Source organism: Cynoglossus semilaevis, chromosome 4 (assembly GCF_000523025.1).
Source record: "Cynoglossus semilaevis isolate Cse_v1.0 chromosome 4, Cse_v1.0, whole genome shotgun sequence".
NCBI lineage: Eukaryota > Metazoa > Chordata > Actinopteri > Pleuronectiformes > Cynoglossidae > Cynoglossus > Cynoglossus semilaevis.
Genome location: NC_024310.1, coordinates 18887789 through 18904942, shown reverse-complemented (window position 1 = coordinate 18904942; position 17154 = coordinate 18887789). Strand labels below are relative to the sequence as shown.

Here is a 17154-nt window from a genome sequence, read left to right as displayed (position 1 = left end):
ACTGAATTAAACAAAATTAATACCTAATAAAATATTAATAAAATTAATACCAATACAAGTATCCATGCCGGGCCTGTTATTTTATTTAAACAATTTTTACTACTACTACCCAGTAGATTACAAATTTTCAGTAATCAGTCATTTTCATTACTACCTTAAAAGTACTGAGGTGAGTTTGTTAAAAATTGTATCAGGACAACCTTAAAAAAAATGGTAAATGTTTTCAATCAAAGTTTTGCAGCTACCTCCTGTTAATTAGCTACAGACAAAGTTCAACTAAGCTGAATTCCGTGTTTTAAAAATCGGGCCCAACTGAATATACAGTTCAATTTTCCCGTGATACATCATTAAAACTTCTGATTAAAATGTTGAGTGTTTTTTTTTTTTTTCTGACAATGCCTTCCTGCAGCTGAAGCAGTACACAATGAACCCCAAGGCCATGCCCAGGCAACAGCTCCTTGGACATATAGACATGGACACCAGAGAGTGGGCTGATGGTGTTCTCACGCACAGCGCAAGGAATGTGGTGAAAGAACAACACGGTAGGAAGGAAAATGTTTTAAGAATACTGTTTTCTTCAATCAGCAAAACGTTTAACTTCAAACACCTTTGTGTTTGCAGATGTGAGCTCGTGGATTGTGTGTGACGGTGACATTGACCCAGAGTGGATCGAGAGTCTGAACTCCGTGCTGGATGATAATCGACTGTTAACCATGCCCAGTGGAGAACGCATTCAGTTTGGACCCAATGTTAATTTCCTGTTTGAGACCCACGACCTCAGCTGTGCCTCACCGGCCACCATCTCTCGCATGGGCATGATCTTTCTCAGGTGAGATGGACTAGAAAACTAAAGATTTTTATTTGTAGGACCTTTTTTTTTTGACTCAACGAATCTGTTCCATTTTTTTTTTACAAATTGTATCGTTAGCGATGAGGACATTGATGTCGCTGCCCTGGTGAAGTCATGGTTGAGGAATCAACCAGGGGAAAGTTGCAGCAACCTAGAAAACTGGCTGGGAGACTACTTCCAACGAGCACTGGACTGGGTCAACAAACAAGTACGGTGTCTTAAGTTTTTTTTTTTTGCATGGTGGCGCTATCCAGTATGTTGGTTATATTGTTATAAAAAAAGCTAGCATGATGGTTTAGACTAGTTGGCAGTACCTCAAAAGCTAGCATGATGGTTTAGACTAGTCGGCAGTACCTTTATAGGCAGTGCAGTTCTCTAACACCTGGAGGGTTGTGGGATCAATTCCAGGCTTGGTACGATATATATTGGGCCATATGTTTTGATGTAGCTCAGTTAGTTTTTTCAAAACTGAAAGACATACATCTCCCTCCACTGGAGGTATATTTATATTAATATAAATATATTTATTTTTTTAACATATCAAATTTAGGATGTATGATGTTTTAATCCCGTGCATTAAAGTTCCTTGTCCAATGTTGTTTTTAAATCCTTTATTTACAGATAAATTCTAAGCATCTTATTTTTACTGCAGTTGTTTAGTCACAATTTGTGTAAACATTCACACTTTATTACTCCCTTTATTTCATTTCAAGAATGATTTTGTCGTGGAGACCAGTCTGGTGGGAACAGTATTCAACGGTCTGTCTCACCTCAGCGCTGTGACGGAGCGAGGTCAATTCATTGTCGGACTCTTAAGGGGATTGGGAGGAAATCTCAACTTCAAAACACGACAGGAGTTCGCCAAAGAGGTAACACCCAAATTTTCCATTTTGGCGTATTCTGGAATTAAATTTTTTTTAATTACTGATTACTGTTAAAAAACAAATATTTCTTCGCTGTAAGCCTCCAGTCATCTCTGCTGTGTTTGCAGCTGCTGAGCTGGGCGAGGGAGAATCCACCAGACCCCCGCAAACCATTAGACATCACCTACGACCCTGACAGCGGCCACTTAGCAGCCTATGTTTTCCACCGTCCTGATGGTCTAACGCTGGAGCAGCTCTCTCACACACACACACTTCCTGTGGTAGAGACTGCAGACATGCAGAGAGGTCTTCACTGTTTCTCCCCATGGCTCACTGCTCAGCACAGACAGCCCTTCATGGTGGTTGGGCCAGAGGGCTGTGGAAAAGGGTGACTTTACATATGTTTCTTTCGAAAACACACTCGGGCATACACAGAGAGAGGAAGCGGGAGGCGAGGGAGCTGGGGGAGGGGGGGGGGAGAAAAAGAGGAAGGAAGCCGACAGAGAGAGAGAGAGGGAGAGGGGGGGGAGAAAGAGAGAGAGAGAGAAGAGGGAGGAAGATATGTGTTCCCACTTTACATAGTGTTTCTAACTGTGTTACAGAGTTGCCGCATTGTCATTGTGATTGTATTGACCGTTACAAACTATTGTAAAGAGCACCGTAGCTGCGGAGTCATTGCTGAGCTCATTATGTTCACTCTGTCGAAATGATTGCTCTCTTGATTCGATGTCAGCCTGTGTATATGCTGAACAAACAGCCTCCAGCCAGGCATCCTGTGCTGTAGTTCATCTCGCAGAGTAACATTCGGTTCAAGTGAGAAGTGTGTATTTGGAAAAAACAAACAAACAAAACAAAAAAAACCAAAACTGTCAGATGCACAGGTGCAGAGTCAAGGCAAGAGGTCGGGGTTCTTCAGCCTCTTGTGCGGAGATAATGACACGTTGTTTTGTCCTTCTTATTATGTACTTGTACACGCAGTGGTGTGACCTCAGATCATTTAGTTTGGCTTCAATAGTCCAGTAGACTCACTGTTGGTCTCTTATTCCTCTGATGCTCTGATTTATACATCAGATTTTATACAACGCGGTAGTGTGGTGCTATTGCAGGGATTTACAGCATTGAATGGAGCACGATGAACAATGTGTATTAAGTATATACAAATAATTAACCAAATAATTAACCAGTCTAATTTATTTATTTATCCTTTTTGAACAGCATGCTCCTGCGCTACGCCTTCTCTCGCCTGCGTTCCACTCAGGTGGCCGTGGTTCACTGCAGCGCTCAGACCTCATCGCGCCATGTCCTACAGAAGCTGGGTCAGACCTGCCTGCTGCTCAGCTCCAACACTGGTCGAGTGTTCCGACCAAAAGACTGTGAGAGCCTGGTCCTCTACCTGAAAGACATCAACCTGCCCAAACCGGACAAATGGGGAACTAGCAACCTGATCGCCTTCCTGCAACAAGTAAACCACGTACTCTGTAAAACAAATTGTCAGTATAAAAGTATATTATAGTCATTCTCAACAAGCGCCCTGCTGGCCAATCTGACCCACCAAACCCAGCGATCTGGCCCATTCTGGACCTTCGACAAATATAGTTGGTGACACTAGAGTATACTACCAGGAGTATACTGAGGCGTTTTTGTTCTTGTGTGTTTTTTTTTGTCATCCACCAGGTCTTGACATATAAGGGGTTCTATGATGAAAATCTGGAGTGGGTCAGCCTGGAGAACATTCAAGTGGTAGCTTCTATGTCAACAGGTGGTGCTGTTGGAAGCCATTCCCTTACCTCTCGCTTTTCCTCTATTGTGCGCATTTGCACCATTGAGTAAGTATGATGTTTAAACCACAAAGTGTGACTCTGTTTGTCCATTTTGGATTTGTGTCTTCCTCATCATCATGTCTTACCCACCGTCACTTTCCCACTTTCACCCTCTGTCTGTTGTTTGTGTTATTTTTTACCTCGCCCCGTAGCTACCCAGACAGAGAGCAGCTGCAGACTATCTATTCAGCATACCTCCAACCAGTTCTCCAACACAGCCTGGGTGGCCAGGCAGCCTGGGCCAGCACTGGAAAAACGCACCAGCTGGCTGGTTCTCTCGTTCAGCTTTATGAACAGGTAGTGAATTTGACAAAAACATTTATTTTCGAATAAATCACAAGCGAGTCAAAAAGCAAATCAGCCTTTGTATGATTCCAGGCAGTGAGGTTATATAAGTTATGGTGAATTTATTTGATTGCAATAGACCAACTGTAACTCTCTCAATGTCGCAGTGTTTTTTTTCCTTATTTTAGTAGCCAGAAACTTAGGTCTGGATCCATCATTAAAGTGCAGCTGATTGAGGAAAAAAAAAAGCCACTGACGGTTAATGAATATGGCTTGTTCCAAACTCCAAACACGACAGAAAATGAGAAATGTTCGGAAGGCTTAAATACCTGGGTCGTTGTCTGAATCATCACTGATGCGTCATTGGTTTCTCTCTTTTTCTCTCTTTGTTTGTTTTGTCCCTCAGGTAAAGGCCAAGTTTACAGTAGATGACCACAGTCATTACCTGTTCACCCCCTGTATTCTGACAGAATGGGTCCTCAGTCTGCTGCGATATGACCTCGCTGCAGGTAATTAAACATCCCTGTGCACATTAGTGAGTCTTAAAAAAAGGGAAGGAGTGGTATAACTATCTGTGAGTTCTTACACTTAACTTCCCTTGTAGTTACTCTGTGAGCAACCCAACAACTCATGAAACAGCCACTTAACTTTGAAGGGTGCTCTCACACAAGGGCCGTTGTACCGTGCCCAAGCATGATTGCCTAAGCCTAACCTCTAAAGCGCTGATCCTAGCGCTAGTGTGAGTGCAACCTTCAACTTCCAAATGGCTGAAAGTGGTGGGCCAAAAGGGCAGAACACACGGCCAAACTTGCACACATGTGTGGTTAAGTACATAGAGTATATGCGTATATATTAGTGCGTTTTAAGAAAGTCTTTCGTCACTGAAACAACACGGTGGAAACAGGAAGTTATGATGACGCAAGCATAAACCGCGGCCAGGGCAGGCTTGTCTGAAGGTGCCAAAATATATCTGAGAAAGACTCACGGATAGTGATTTGCCAAAAGGTTAATGCTGAAAATTCAAGAGGGGGTGAAAAGTACACTCATGGAGTCTGTCAGCACATGTTTCACTCAGATCTGTTTAGATTCCTTGCACTCATCGCAACTGTACTTGATCTGCGTTATGAAGATCATTACTTAGTACACTGTCAGAGCCATAAATGCAGTGGTACTAATAATTGGCATAATAATTTCTTTCTGTTTTTCAGTTTTCGGGCTTGGTTTCCTCATTTTCGGGTTGCGATTTCAGCCTTTACTTTTACTGACTGTGGAGCTGTAATGTTGTTCCTCCAAGTCAGGGTTGTCATCAATGTGTTTGCCCTGAGATGGCCAGTAGTGACTGGAAGAGTATATATACATCACTCTTATGTTGTTACCAAAATCCCATTTTATCAAGCTATTTTCAACTTTCACAAACTTTTCAAACCCTTCAAGTGAATAATATAAATACTGTAAAATTGCCATTAACAATATAAACACCGATATCATCGAAAATCAGGCTTACATTTTGTCACTGTTAGGGCTAGGGTCACTGGTGGTAATTCTGGGCCTTACAGAAGGATATGACTATTAGGTAACACACTTAAGAACATCAATATATTTCTGGATACAGTGCAGAATTCATATATATTGATAATGGATATTATTATTGTTATTGCTCTTGTTGTTGTTTTTATTGTTCTTATTATTATTATTAGAATGATCATTATCCATAATATATTCATGTAATGTTCTAATATGGGTCCGTGTCAGTCAGCTCTCCTATACTACACCTCTGATTAGGACCACACACAAGTAAGACGCAGTGGAACTACTGGATGTTCAATAAATAAGTGAACATGAAAGTGTTGTTTATTGTCATCGTGGCACAGCACACCACTGCACACAACGAAACGTGACCTCTGCCTTTAACCCATCACCTTAGTGAGCAGGGGGGGCAGCTCGAGCTGAGCGCCCGGGGAGCGGTGTGTGGGGACGGTGTCATGCTCAGTGCACCTCAGTGGCACCAAAACAACTGTGAGCTGCAAGAAAATGGCTGACATATAAAATACCCTGCTGGACTGTATGTCACATGACTTCCCCATGGACATATACATTTAACATAACACACGATGGATGCATTCGTTCTCATATGAAGTAAGCTGTCATGGGCCACTTAAACATGAATCTGGCCTGATGACCCTTTAATTTTTCAGAGCTTAATACTGATCAAATATGGTTTCATAATAACAGAGGAGAAACAAAAAAACGTTGTCATATTGGGAAATAATATTTTCTGTCCTATGACAGATATGCCAGCGAAGTAGCATTGAGCAGGGAAATCATTTTCTGAAAAGCCATGGGCAAAGATGGTGTTAAGCATGACAGCTTGACCCTTACAGTGTTTTTTTTTTTCCCCCAATGTCATTAAATGTTAAAAATCCCCAGAGTGTCAGTGAGTGTTTTTTCAGGATTTTTTTTTATATTATTTTAGTTCTTTTTAATATAATGTGACAGACTCAGTTCGAGCCGTGGGCTTCTGCTGCCCTCACCTCTCTCTTCACGTCTGGCAGCACTTTCTGGAAAGTAAATTTAGTCTCAACCTGGGTGTTTTTTTTAAAAAACTTTTTCTTTTACTTTCACGGAGCTGTGACTAATGTTGAGTCATACTGTAATTACTGGTAATGTCTCTCTTGTTTTTAAAAAGGAGAACATACTCATTGTACCTGTTCTACTGTTTGAAAAGAATTTAAAAAAAAGTTCTTTTTACATAATTCCTTAAATGTTTTTACATGTCAGCATCTCATTTAAAGACATTTCTATGTTTCTTTTTTTTAATTATTATTTATGATATAATCGAAATATCTTTTGTTATTTATTCCAGCTCAGTCTAATGTGACAGACAGTGTGTTGGAGGTGGTGGCCTACGAGGCCAGGAGGCTGTTCAGAGATCGGCTGGTTTCCTCCAAAGATCGCCACACCTTTGACAACTTCCTGTCTTCCATTATACGGGGAGACTGGAGCTCGGATGTCTTAGACAACGTGACCGGTATGATGGATCTAGATCTACTCTCTAGCTACACAATCAGTATAAATCCTATCAGGGCAAAGGACTTACACCTCACAGTTGTAAATTCGTTGCCAATATTTTCAACTCCCATAAAAAGCTTTTTTTAGTATGCAGTTCCTCTACGGTGATTCTGTCTAGTATTCTGGTCCATTTATCCTAGTTTTCGATAGTTGCTATAACAATGAACAGATATTTGCATAGAACCGACATAGTTGTCCACTCACATGTTTGGTTCTTTAACAGCACAGACCGAAATGCTTGACTAGTACACAGAATTCGTTGCCAATATTTTCAACTCCCATAAAAACCTTTTTTTAGAATGCAGTTCCTCTACGGTGATTCTGTGTAATATTCTGATCCATTTGTCCTAGTTTTCGATAGTTGCTATAACAATGAACAGATATTTGCATAGAACCGACACAGTTGTCCACTCGCATGTTTAGGGCTCCCATGTTTGGTTCTTTTACAGCACAGACCGAAAAGCTTGACTAGTACACAGAGTTCCCTCCAATACATTCATCAGTGACTGCTGTTTTTTCATGCGGTTAAAGTGGCTGCTTTAACAGCTTCGTTAATGATCTTCAAAATTGAATTATCATATCATGATCATGCTGCCAGTGATTGGCTGTAATGTTACACATGATTTAGGCATGCACTAAAATATACAAATGTGGTTACCAGTTTTTTTGTTTTTTTTTGTGGTAACGCCCAGTTCCCTCCAATACATTCATCAGTGACTGTTGTTTTTTCATGCGGTTAAAATGGCTGTAACAGCTTTGTTAATGATCTTCAAAATTGTCCGCCCTCTGATCAACACCATCTTATCATTACTGTGAGCTGCTGTTGCTCAGAAACACGACGGGGCAGAATATCTGCAATAGCAACGGTGGAACGGCATGTGTTTTAAGCGGAGCTCCCGCACAGACGCGCACACACTGCTACACACTGATGGCTGCTTTGTGAACTGTCAGCCGTCGAGTAGTTTAATTGTTTGTATTCTAGTCATTTTTCTCTGCCAATATTTTTTTTCCCCATTACCATAAACCCGTATTGACTCAGGTACACCTCAGTTGCAAGTTTATTAAATATGTAAAACCCTTGGAGTGAAATGTCTCCTCACAACCATGCTCAGATGTTCCACCTGCCTGAACACCTAACACCTGTCTCACTTGGTGACAAGCTCAAATTGTGAGATGTTGTGAAACCAGGTCAGAATGGCTGTCGCACAGCTTTAACATTCATTTTTTTGCATTTCCCACATTTATCTAAGTGCTACAGCTTTCTACTTTAGTCACAAACACTCTTACTTCTGTATGACTAACTGTTGTTTTATGTTGTCTCTCCTCTGTACAGATGGTTTCTATGTCACATGGGCGGCCTCAGAGGGAGCTGTGATGGCTCCGGGCCAGTCACTACCTCCTCATGGTAAACAACTGGGATGTCTGGATTCTGCTGACCTAAAAGAAATCATTCAGAAGGTACACAGCAAAGAACCGTGTAGTCAGGCATGGAGGAAATATTTGGTTTACCATTTCAGTTGTGCACTCCTCTCCTGCAGGGCGTGACACTGTACAGCCGTGATAACAGGGAGCTGGATCTCCTCCTCTTCAGGGAGGTGTATGACTTTGTGTCCCGCGTGGATCGGGTCCTAAGCAGACCTGGTGGCTCTATGCTGCTGGCGGGCCGCAGCGGAGTTGGGCGGCACACCGTGACGAGCCTGGTGTCGCACATGCACGGATACACATTGTTCACACCCAAAATGCCTCGCGGTTACTCTCTGAAGCATTTCAGCAATGATCTCAAGACGGTAATGGGCGATTCTTTCCTGCCGCCACAGTTTCCAAAGGAATTTTGGTGTCATTCAGGCTGTGCTGTGTCGCATTGGTACGTGTTTCACGTGCATGTTTATACAGTATAGTTGAAGTACTGGTGCGTTTGTGTAGGTGATGCAGCTGGCAGGTCTGGAGGGTCATCAGGTCGTTCTGCTGCTGGAAGATTATCAGTTTGTCCACCCAGCTTTCTTAGAGATGGTCAACAGCCTGTTGTCATCAGGTGTGTTGAGTTTGTTCTTATGTAATCATATTGCCTGACTGTCACAATCAGCACATGAATTTTAATAATTTGTGAGATTGAGAAATTAACTCAATATGCCATAATTCAGCTGTCCACGATTAATTGTGATGAATCACTTTCGGAAGTTCACGTCATTTATCTCTTCCAACGTGCATTTCTAACGCACAGTCAATGAAGTGTAAAGCTGAGAAACCTCTGCCGCACGTTCTCATGACCTTGTTTGTATCTATGTGACAAATTAAAGGTGAAGTTCCAGGCTTGTACTCACCAGAAGAGCTGGAGCCTCTTCTCTCCCCTCTGAAAGATTCTGCCTCCCAGGATGGATTCAATGAGCCGCTGTACAACTACTTCTCACACAGTCAGTTTTGCATTTGGTTTCTCCTTCTTTGTTTGTTTGTCCTTGTCCGTGGCTGGCTCTGCTTTTGTAGAATTAAGTCCATTCTGCTTATATTGTCAAAGTATATCGTCTCACCGCTCCTCCTTCACTGTTTCACCTCAACAACTGCTCGTCTTCAAGTCGTTCCTCTCTCATCAGACCATGTTGTTTTTTTTCGCTCAGGGATCCAGCAGAACCTTCACATTGTTCTCATCATGGATTGCTCCAACTCTAACTTCACCATCAACTGTGAGAGCAACCCAGCTTTCTACCGCAAGTGCTCAGTCCAGTGGATGGAAGGATGGACAGAGAGCAGCATGAAGAAGGTCAGAGGACAAAGATATTAAAGCAGCACTCAAATGTTGTCCATGCTTTATTCAAATATCTGTTAAATTGTCTCCATTCCAAAGTACTTCCACCCATTCTAAGTTTAATCAACTCCGCCTTCTCAGATCCCTGAGCTGCTTCTTGAAAGGACGAATGGAGTAGGCGAGGAAAATGTAAAAGAAAAAAATACCAAGGAAGCAGATTCTGGTGAGATTACATTTAAATAAGTGTTGACGTTATTATAATTACAATATATATATATATATATATGTATATGTATATATACATATACTTATATATATAAATATATATATATGTATATATATATATTTATATGTATATATATGTATATATATATTTATATATATATGTATATGTATATATATATGTATATATATATATATATATATGTATATGTATATATATATGTATATATATATTTATATATATATATGTATGTATATATATATATATATATATATATGTATATATTTTACCATGTTTTTTTTTTTTTTTTTTGGTTTGGAAATGCCATTGTTCTGTACATGTAATGCTGACATCTAACAGTGTGTGCTCACCACCTGCATCCTGATCCTGCAGGATCTGGTCAGGCAGACTTGTGTCGACTGTTCCTAATGGTCCATGAGTCATGTAGGGAACACGGAGCAACACCCAGTCAATACATGGCCTTTCTGCACATTTACACTGCACTGCACAGCCGTAAGCAGAGCCAGCTGACAACAAGACAGCAGCATTTACAGGTACGGTACGCATGCAAGGCCAGGCAATTACTGCTAATTGATTCCAGCTACTGCGTTCTCTTGAACGACCGCCGTCATCGTCAGTCTCATTAACAGCTTGTAAATAAAGACATTTTTTGTTTGTTTGTTTGTTTGTTTTGCAGGCAGGTGTATCCAAACTGAATGAAGCTAAAGCGTTAGTTGATGAGCTAAAGAGACGCGCTGCGGAGCAAAGTGCACTGTTGAAGACCAAACAGCAGGAGGCAGATTCTGCTCTGCAGGAAATCACTTCCTCTATGCAGGTGTGTACGTTTTTCAGGGAGTGTTTGATAGTGCTAATGTAGACATTTTTTGTTGTCTCTCTGCTCCTTTCCTCTTCTCTCCTCTCCTCTCCTCTCCTCTCATCTCCTCAACTCCTATTCTCTTCACTCTTCTTCATTCCTTTCCTTCCCTTCCCTTTTCTCTCCTGTCCCTTCCGCCCCTCTCCTTCGTCTCCCCTTCGTTTTCTAGTCTACTCTACTCTAGTCTACCCCTTCTCTACCCTCCTCCTAAGATGGATTAATAACAATTTCTTAACTTTTTGTACCTGTCATTAGTTTGTAGTTTTGCATCTGTGTGTACCTGTGGCATTTAATATGCTCAGGCTTCACATCACATCATCATATATCATATTATCTTCTACCCTGCTCTTATGGTTGGAAAATGTATAGATGACAGGTGTTAAGTAAAATGTATATATTTTTTTGTATTTGTGTTGTTCTCTGTGGAGAATAGTGTAGAAAAATTACAAACGTAGAAGAGTCAGGGTTTGACTTGACTATTTTGACTCTGGACACTGTTTTTCACAGAGATGAAAAGGTGAACAGATATAGACCCAGGTTTGGAGATAAGAGGTAAAAAAAACTAAAGAAGTTGGGGGAATTGAGATTGTAAGCTGGATAATAGAGGAGAGGAGAGTTGAGTAAAGAGGAAGAGGTCAAGGCTTAACTGAAGGAGACTTGGAGGATTTGAGAAACAGTCAACAACAGATTAGCTTGAATGATGAAGGAGGGAGATACGATTTTCGAGAAGGTGAGGAAGTGTGGGAAAATAAGACACAAATCCCCCCCTCTTTTCTCCTCATGCTTAATGACTCCCTCCGACTCCAAAGAATGACTTAAGAGAAATCATCTGTCTTCTCACAGAGCTTTGCATCTGCAGCAAGGTTTATTTGGATATTGTTAAAGTAGGATCAAGTAGAGTTTTGTAGTTTAAACAATAACAGATTTGAATTAATATATTTCATCTTCGGGCGCAATATATTATTTAGTAACAATAACCATAGTAACAATATAATCACATGACTTTTGTTGTTTGTTTGCCCAGAATGCTAGTGATCAGAAGACAGAGATGGAGAAGATTAAAGGGAAGATGGCTCAGGAAGTGTCAAAGATTGAAGAGAGGAAATCCAAAATTGACGACGAGCTGAAGGAAGTACAGGTAAATTAACCGCAAAGATTTCGCACGTAAATCCTGCACACACACATCCACTAATATTTATATTGTATTTGCAGACTCAGTTGAATTAGTCCTGCTCGCATGCATTTGTACATTTGTATTTCTGTCTCCCCACCGCCATTATTATCCTCTAGCCTCTGGTAGATGAAGCAAAACGTGCTGTAGGAAACATCAAGCCTGAGGCTCTGTCTGAGATCAGGTCCCTGCGAATGCCCCCTGATGTCATCAGGGACATCCTGGAGGGGGTGCTGAGACTGATGGGCATCTTCGACACCTCTTGGGTTAGCATGAAAAGGTGAGAGGGCGGGAAGATGACAAGAGTAGAAAAGGAGGAAACAAAAGAATGATTAAGAGGCACCAATTAGAGGAGGCAAGAAATGTCACAATTTTTTGGTGAAAGCTTGAACGATACTATGCTACTTTAAAATCCTTCGTAGCTTTCTGGCTAAACGCGGCGTAAGAGAGGACATAGTTACTTTTGAAGCCAGCAACATCACCCCGGAGATTCGCCAGAGTGTGGAGGAGGTTCTCAACAGGAACAAAGCCTCCTTTGACCCCAAGGTGGGCTACATCTGCTAACAGAATGACAATTAGATGTATGGATTTATTGACCTCATGTTGTTGGGTTGTTTTTGTCTAAAGGTTGAGTTGCGGTTGTTGTTGTTGCGGTTGTTGTTGTTGTTGTTGTTGTTGTTGTAACTAAGTTGTGTCTCCCTCGTGTTGCTGTCGTGGCTGTGCTCAGAATGCTAAGCGTGCGAGTGCAGCAGCTGCTCCACTGGCTGCGTGGGTCAAAGCCAACGTCCAGTACTCCCATGTCTTGGAGAAGATAGAGCCGTTGGAGAGAGAACAGGCTGCACTGCTAGAGTACGAAGCAACACACCCCACAGACTCACAGAATTGTGATTGATTTCCTCACCACAGAGACACGTTTGTTATTAAACATATGCACAAACCAGAGAGGAAAAAGTGGTTTTGCCTCAGTTGAAGACCAATTTCCATCCCTTGTGTGTCTGTTTTCAGAAACTTGAGGAAAACAGAAAACAGGAAGAATAAGCTGGAGGATCAGTTAAACTCTGTGGGAGCCAAAGTCAGCGAGTTGAAGGAGAAGTATGCGTCACGCTTCACATCCACCTTTCCATTTCCTCCTTTCTGGCTTTAGGTTTAATGTATTGCACCAGTCAGAACAGTTTTGGTCGGTGAATCTACTGTAAATCACACTTGCGATGTAACCTTTACTGAACATCCAAAAATGACAAAGACAGACCAATTTCCTTTCTCACAGACAAACTTTAAAAATGAAAAACAAGTTGTGATTAAGGTGCCTGCAGAACAGTCAAGAGGTTTGGAGAGAGGCAAAGCGAGAGTTTAATAGATGACAGCGTAGCATGCTGGGAAGTTATTTACCAATTTTTATATCAATATAATAACACTTCCAAAGTGTCTGCCCTGTCATTATCTGCAGATACTACAGTCATTTCTTTAAACATTTTAAAGTCAGAGAAAATATCTGAGCACAGAAACTTGGGGATGGAAGCTACTGCTATGGGATATTAGGTTAAATATTACAGTTATTGTATGATGCTCATACGCTATTATAATAATAATTAATGTCTGGGTTGCAAAAATGTGTCATATGAAATGCTCTGATTAAGTAAAATAAGTGATATAGGTACTTTTATAGGTGCACAAAGTAAAAGTTTGTGAAAGTATATGTGGGCGAGAGATTCTGCTTGTACTTATATACTAACAAACCTGGAAGGACAACTTTTACCACAAATTACAAATGATGTGTGTTGAGTGTATTTGAGCAATGATAAGTGGGTGGACAGTAGAATTATTGGATATACATTGCACGGATAAAAATAAACATATATTGGGTTAATTGCACTAATTGTGTATATATATATATACATGCATATATAAATATACATATATGTAGATTTTTTTAATTTCAAAAATATTGTAATCATTTTAACAACATCATTTAAAATTTTAACAGTACTGCTGAGGGATATATATATATATGCATATATAAATATACGTATATGTAGATTTTTTTAATTAAAAAAAATATTGTAATCATTTTAAAAGTTAACAGTACTGCTGAGGTACACATCATTTACCCACTTCAAACCTGCCTACTTTACCCCATCCAAGATTCAAGCGCAGATGTGAGCAGCCGACATAGCCACCATCCCTTTCCCTATTTTCTAACTGGCCTTTATGTTCGTACATTCTTCATTTTACTTTCAGTGTTCTGGGTTTTTCTGATTAAACTGCTGATTCTAAAGTCTCCGCTCAGACTAATCTGTTTCTTGTTGTCACTCAGGTTTCAGTGTCACACAGCAGAGGCGGCAAAGTTGGAGGCCGAGGTGACAAAAGCACAGGAAACCATTTCTGCGGCACAACAGCTCATATCCCAACTGGATGGAGAACACACTCGGTGGAACATACAGGTAGTGTGACGCATGGGTCTGAGGATTAATAGATGGCACAACATACAAAGGGATTCATAGTGACCTGAAGTTACCCTCTCAAAGTATCCAGGGGTGTATGATTGTATATATGTGTGTGTAGCAGCGTGTGACAAGGGGATGAATCCGGCTGTCTGAGGGGGCCTCCTAGCTGTTTTTACTCCTCTCCGCAGCATCTGTCTCCACCTTAATTAAAACACTCGATCTCCAACGGACACCCACACTCACTGAAACACCATCACACTCACTGCTTTCCCCCAAAGGCTGACTTCAAAGAGCCAGTTTACTCACGACTCACCTTCAGTACTTCCATGTACTTAAACACATGCACATATAAGGAGAGGGAGCAGCCATTATAAGATAGTGAGAAAATAATGGTGGTGATTGATTTATGACAGCAGGAGGTACAGTACATTTGTCTATATTGACTGTTAAGCCATATATTTGTGATAAAGGTGCACTCATTATGTATGTATATAAATATATATATACTGTGTATATAATAGGGATGTTCGATATTCACTTTTTGGGTTATAGGACAAATTTCATTGTGTGCAGTGACAGTAATTTACCAAATAATAATTATCCTCTGGTTGGGTTTTTTCGATACTTTATACTCGGGTGTGCCTAATAATAATTATCCTCTGGTTGGGTTTTCGACTTATACTCGGGTGTGCCTTATATATATCGAAATATATAATTTCACGTTTGTTGTTTTTACACAGCCGCTAGAGGCCACTGATGCGACTTATACGGCGCAACTTATACTTAGTACTATGGTAGTATAGTTATATTGTATATAGGAATATATATATTTATACATATATATTTAAAGATAAACTTCAAAGGTAATATATACTGTATATATACTGTGTATATATGTATATATATTATATACATATATATGTATATATATGTGTATATATATGTATATGTATATGTATATATATGTATATGTACTGTATATGTGACCTTTAACGTTTGACTGAAGACAAAGATACAGAAACAGAGGTTTTTAAGAACGACAACAAATAAATAAACGTTGCCAACTAAAAACAGTGTAAACTTCCTCGTAATTTGCTTTCAATTCAGGGGGAGCTGATCCTAAGAGGAAGAGGAGGAGGAGTGCGATAAAGCTCCCAGCTCCAAAATTAATTTGCACATTGGCTTCATGTACATTTCAGAATTATGAGCAAGAAATGCGTTCTGTAAGGTGACATTTTAAACTTAGACAAGACTTTTCTTCGTCTTCTTATTCTTTTTTTACTGGTACTTTCCCCATTTTTATGGTTTACAATACGTTATCTTTACTCCTGTGAGCGTGTTCCTCCGCTAACCATGTGTCTCTTCCAATCAGATGTCAGAGATAAAGAATGAGTTAGATACACTCCCTAAGCGGGCTATGCTCGCTGCAGCCTTCATCACCTACCTGTCAGCAGCTCCTGAAGACCGTAGAAGACACTGTCTGGAGACATGGATGGACCAGTCTGGACTACAGAGTAAATCTGCTTTTCAGGCCAATGCACTAACAACAACATATGCCAGTTCAGACCACAAACACTCAAGTAAAAGGCTCATGGCTTCAGTTTGCATAATAACCACTTCTGTGTATAACCTTCCATAACTTCCTTTGCTATTTTTTTTTTTTTTTCTGGAATCTTGAGGGAAAATCATATTTTTGTTACGTGAGCTTTCACTGATTTAAGATGAATCTAGATTAATCCAATCAGGTACTTTAATAAGGTCCTTATTTTAGATTTGAGAACACACAGACATTAAACTGTCATCACTTAGATAAGCTCGGTTTAGATTCACTAAATTACTTGAGAGATGCTCCTTCCAGGCCGTCCCTTAATTAAGTGGTGGTTTGCGCCGTCCAATCAATGCGACGGCTCTGGTTGTAAATACAATCACTGCACTCTCACACACTATAAAGGCATAAATAAAGATAAATAAAGTATAACCAAAGTTTTAAAAACATACCTATGGTGTGTATCTTTGTCAGAGTTTGACCTGCGCACATTCCTGTGCTCTGAGAGCGAGCAGCTGATCTGGAAGAGCGAAGGGCTGCCCTCGGATGACCTCTCCATGGAGAACGCACTGGTCATACTGCAGGTTAGACGGATAGATTTTTTTTTTTTTTTTTAGTCGATGTATGGTGATCTGTTTGTTTTTCTTACCATGATCACTTGATTACAAGTTGAAGTCGCAAGTTCGGATAGATTTTCATTGTAACAGATTACCACACCAACATTATTGTATATCAGTTAAAAATTGAACTCCTATCATTCATCTGTCCTCCACATATCTCTATTGTGCTTGTGTGCTTTTTGTTTTTTTTACCATTGCTGCCTCCAGATCAGTGAACTCAAATTACAGGTATGTTCATATTTCATCAGTCATTCGTGTCACCCAAACTATTGTGGTTTGTCGTAGCCTCTGTCTCTTTTACTGCACATTTTCTGTGTTTATAGTTCTGTGTTCTCCATTTCTGATGTAGATACACTAGTAGATACACAAAGACTAAAACTGGCAGCACCTTAAATGATCTTAAAACCAAATAGTGTAGAAGCATGGCTGTTGTTTTCTGTTGTTAGAGTGTTGCCTGTCCGTTCCTGATTGACCCGTCATCCAGAGCTACAGAGTGGCTACGCACACACCTGAAACAGCACAGACTGGAGGTTATCAACCAGCAGGTAAACATAGACAGGGGTGCTTATTTACAAAGACTTGAAGGGCAATAAATTAAATTGCTCACTAACTGGCATGTTGAACTGTTCAAAAGGTTACTTTGTGACCA

At 40.4% G+C, this 17154-nt stretch overlaps 1 protein-coding gene across 1 annotated transcript in view; it reads left to right on the top strand.

Moving 5' to 3' along the window:
- Positions 1–17154, top strand: part of dync2h1 (dynein cytoplasmic 2 heavy chain 1) — an 82619-nt gene that overhangs the window by 23464 nt on the left and 42001 nt on the right. The window contains exons 44-71 of the mRNA XM_025055261.1: positions 410–542; positions 622–829; positions 929–1058; positions 1564–1719; positions 1842–2101; positions 2929–3175; positions 3388–3539; positions 3686–3830; positions 4225–4327; positions 6682–6846; positions 8221–8345; positions 8426–8674; positions 8811–8919; positions 9185–9298; positions 9500–9642; positions 9769–9850; positions 10244–10404; positions 10548–10685; positions 11749–11862; positions 12015–12175; positions 12318–12441; positions 12623–12744; positions 12901–12987; positions 14210–14336; positions 15712–15853; positions 16360–16469; positions 16713–16733; positions 16952–17050. Of these exons, the coding sequence (XP_024911029.1) occupies positions 410–542; positions 622–829; positions 929–1058; positions 1564–1719; positions 1842–2101; positions 2929–3175; positions 3388–3539; positions 3686–3830; positions 4225–4327; positions 6682–6846; positions 8221–8345; positions 8426–8674; positions 8811–8919; positions 9185–9298; positions 9500–9642; positions 9769–9850; positions 10244–10404; positions 10548–10685; positions 11749–11862; positions 12015–12175; positions 12318–12441; positions 12623–12744; positions 12901–12987; positions 14210–14336; positions 15712–15853; positions 16360–16469; positions 16713–16733; positions 16952–17050 (3927 nt within the window). The remainder of the gene's footprint in view (positions 1–409; positions 543–621; positions 830–928; positions 1059–1563; positions 1720–1841; positions 2102–2928; positions 3176–3387; positions 3540–3685; positions 3831–4224; positions 4328–6681; positions 6847–8220; positions 8346–8425; positions 8675–8810; positions 8920–9184; positions 9299–9499; positions 9643–9768; positions 9851–10243; positions 10405–10547; positions 10686–11748; positions 11863–12014; positions 12176–12317; positions 12442–12622; positions 12745–12900; positions 12988–14209; positions 14337–15711; positions 15854–16359; positions 16470–16712; positions 16734–16951; positions 17051–17154) is intronic.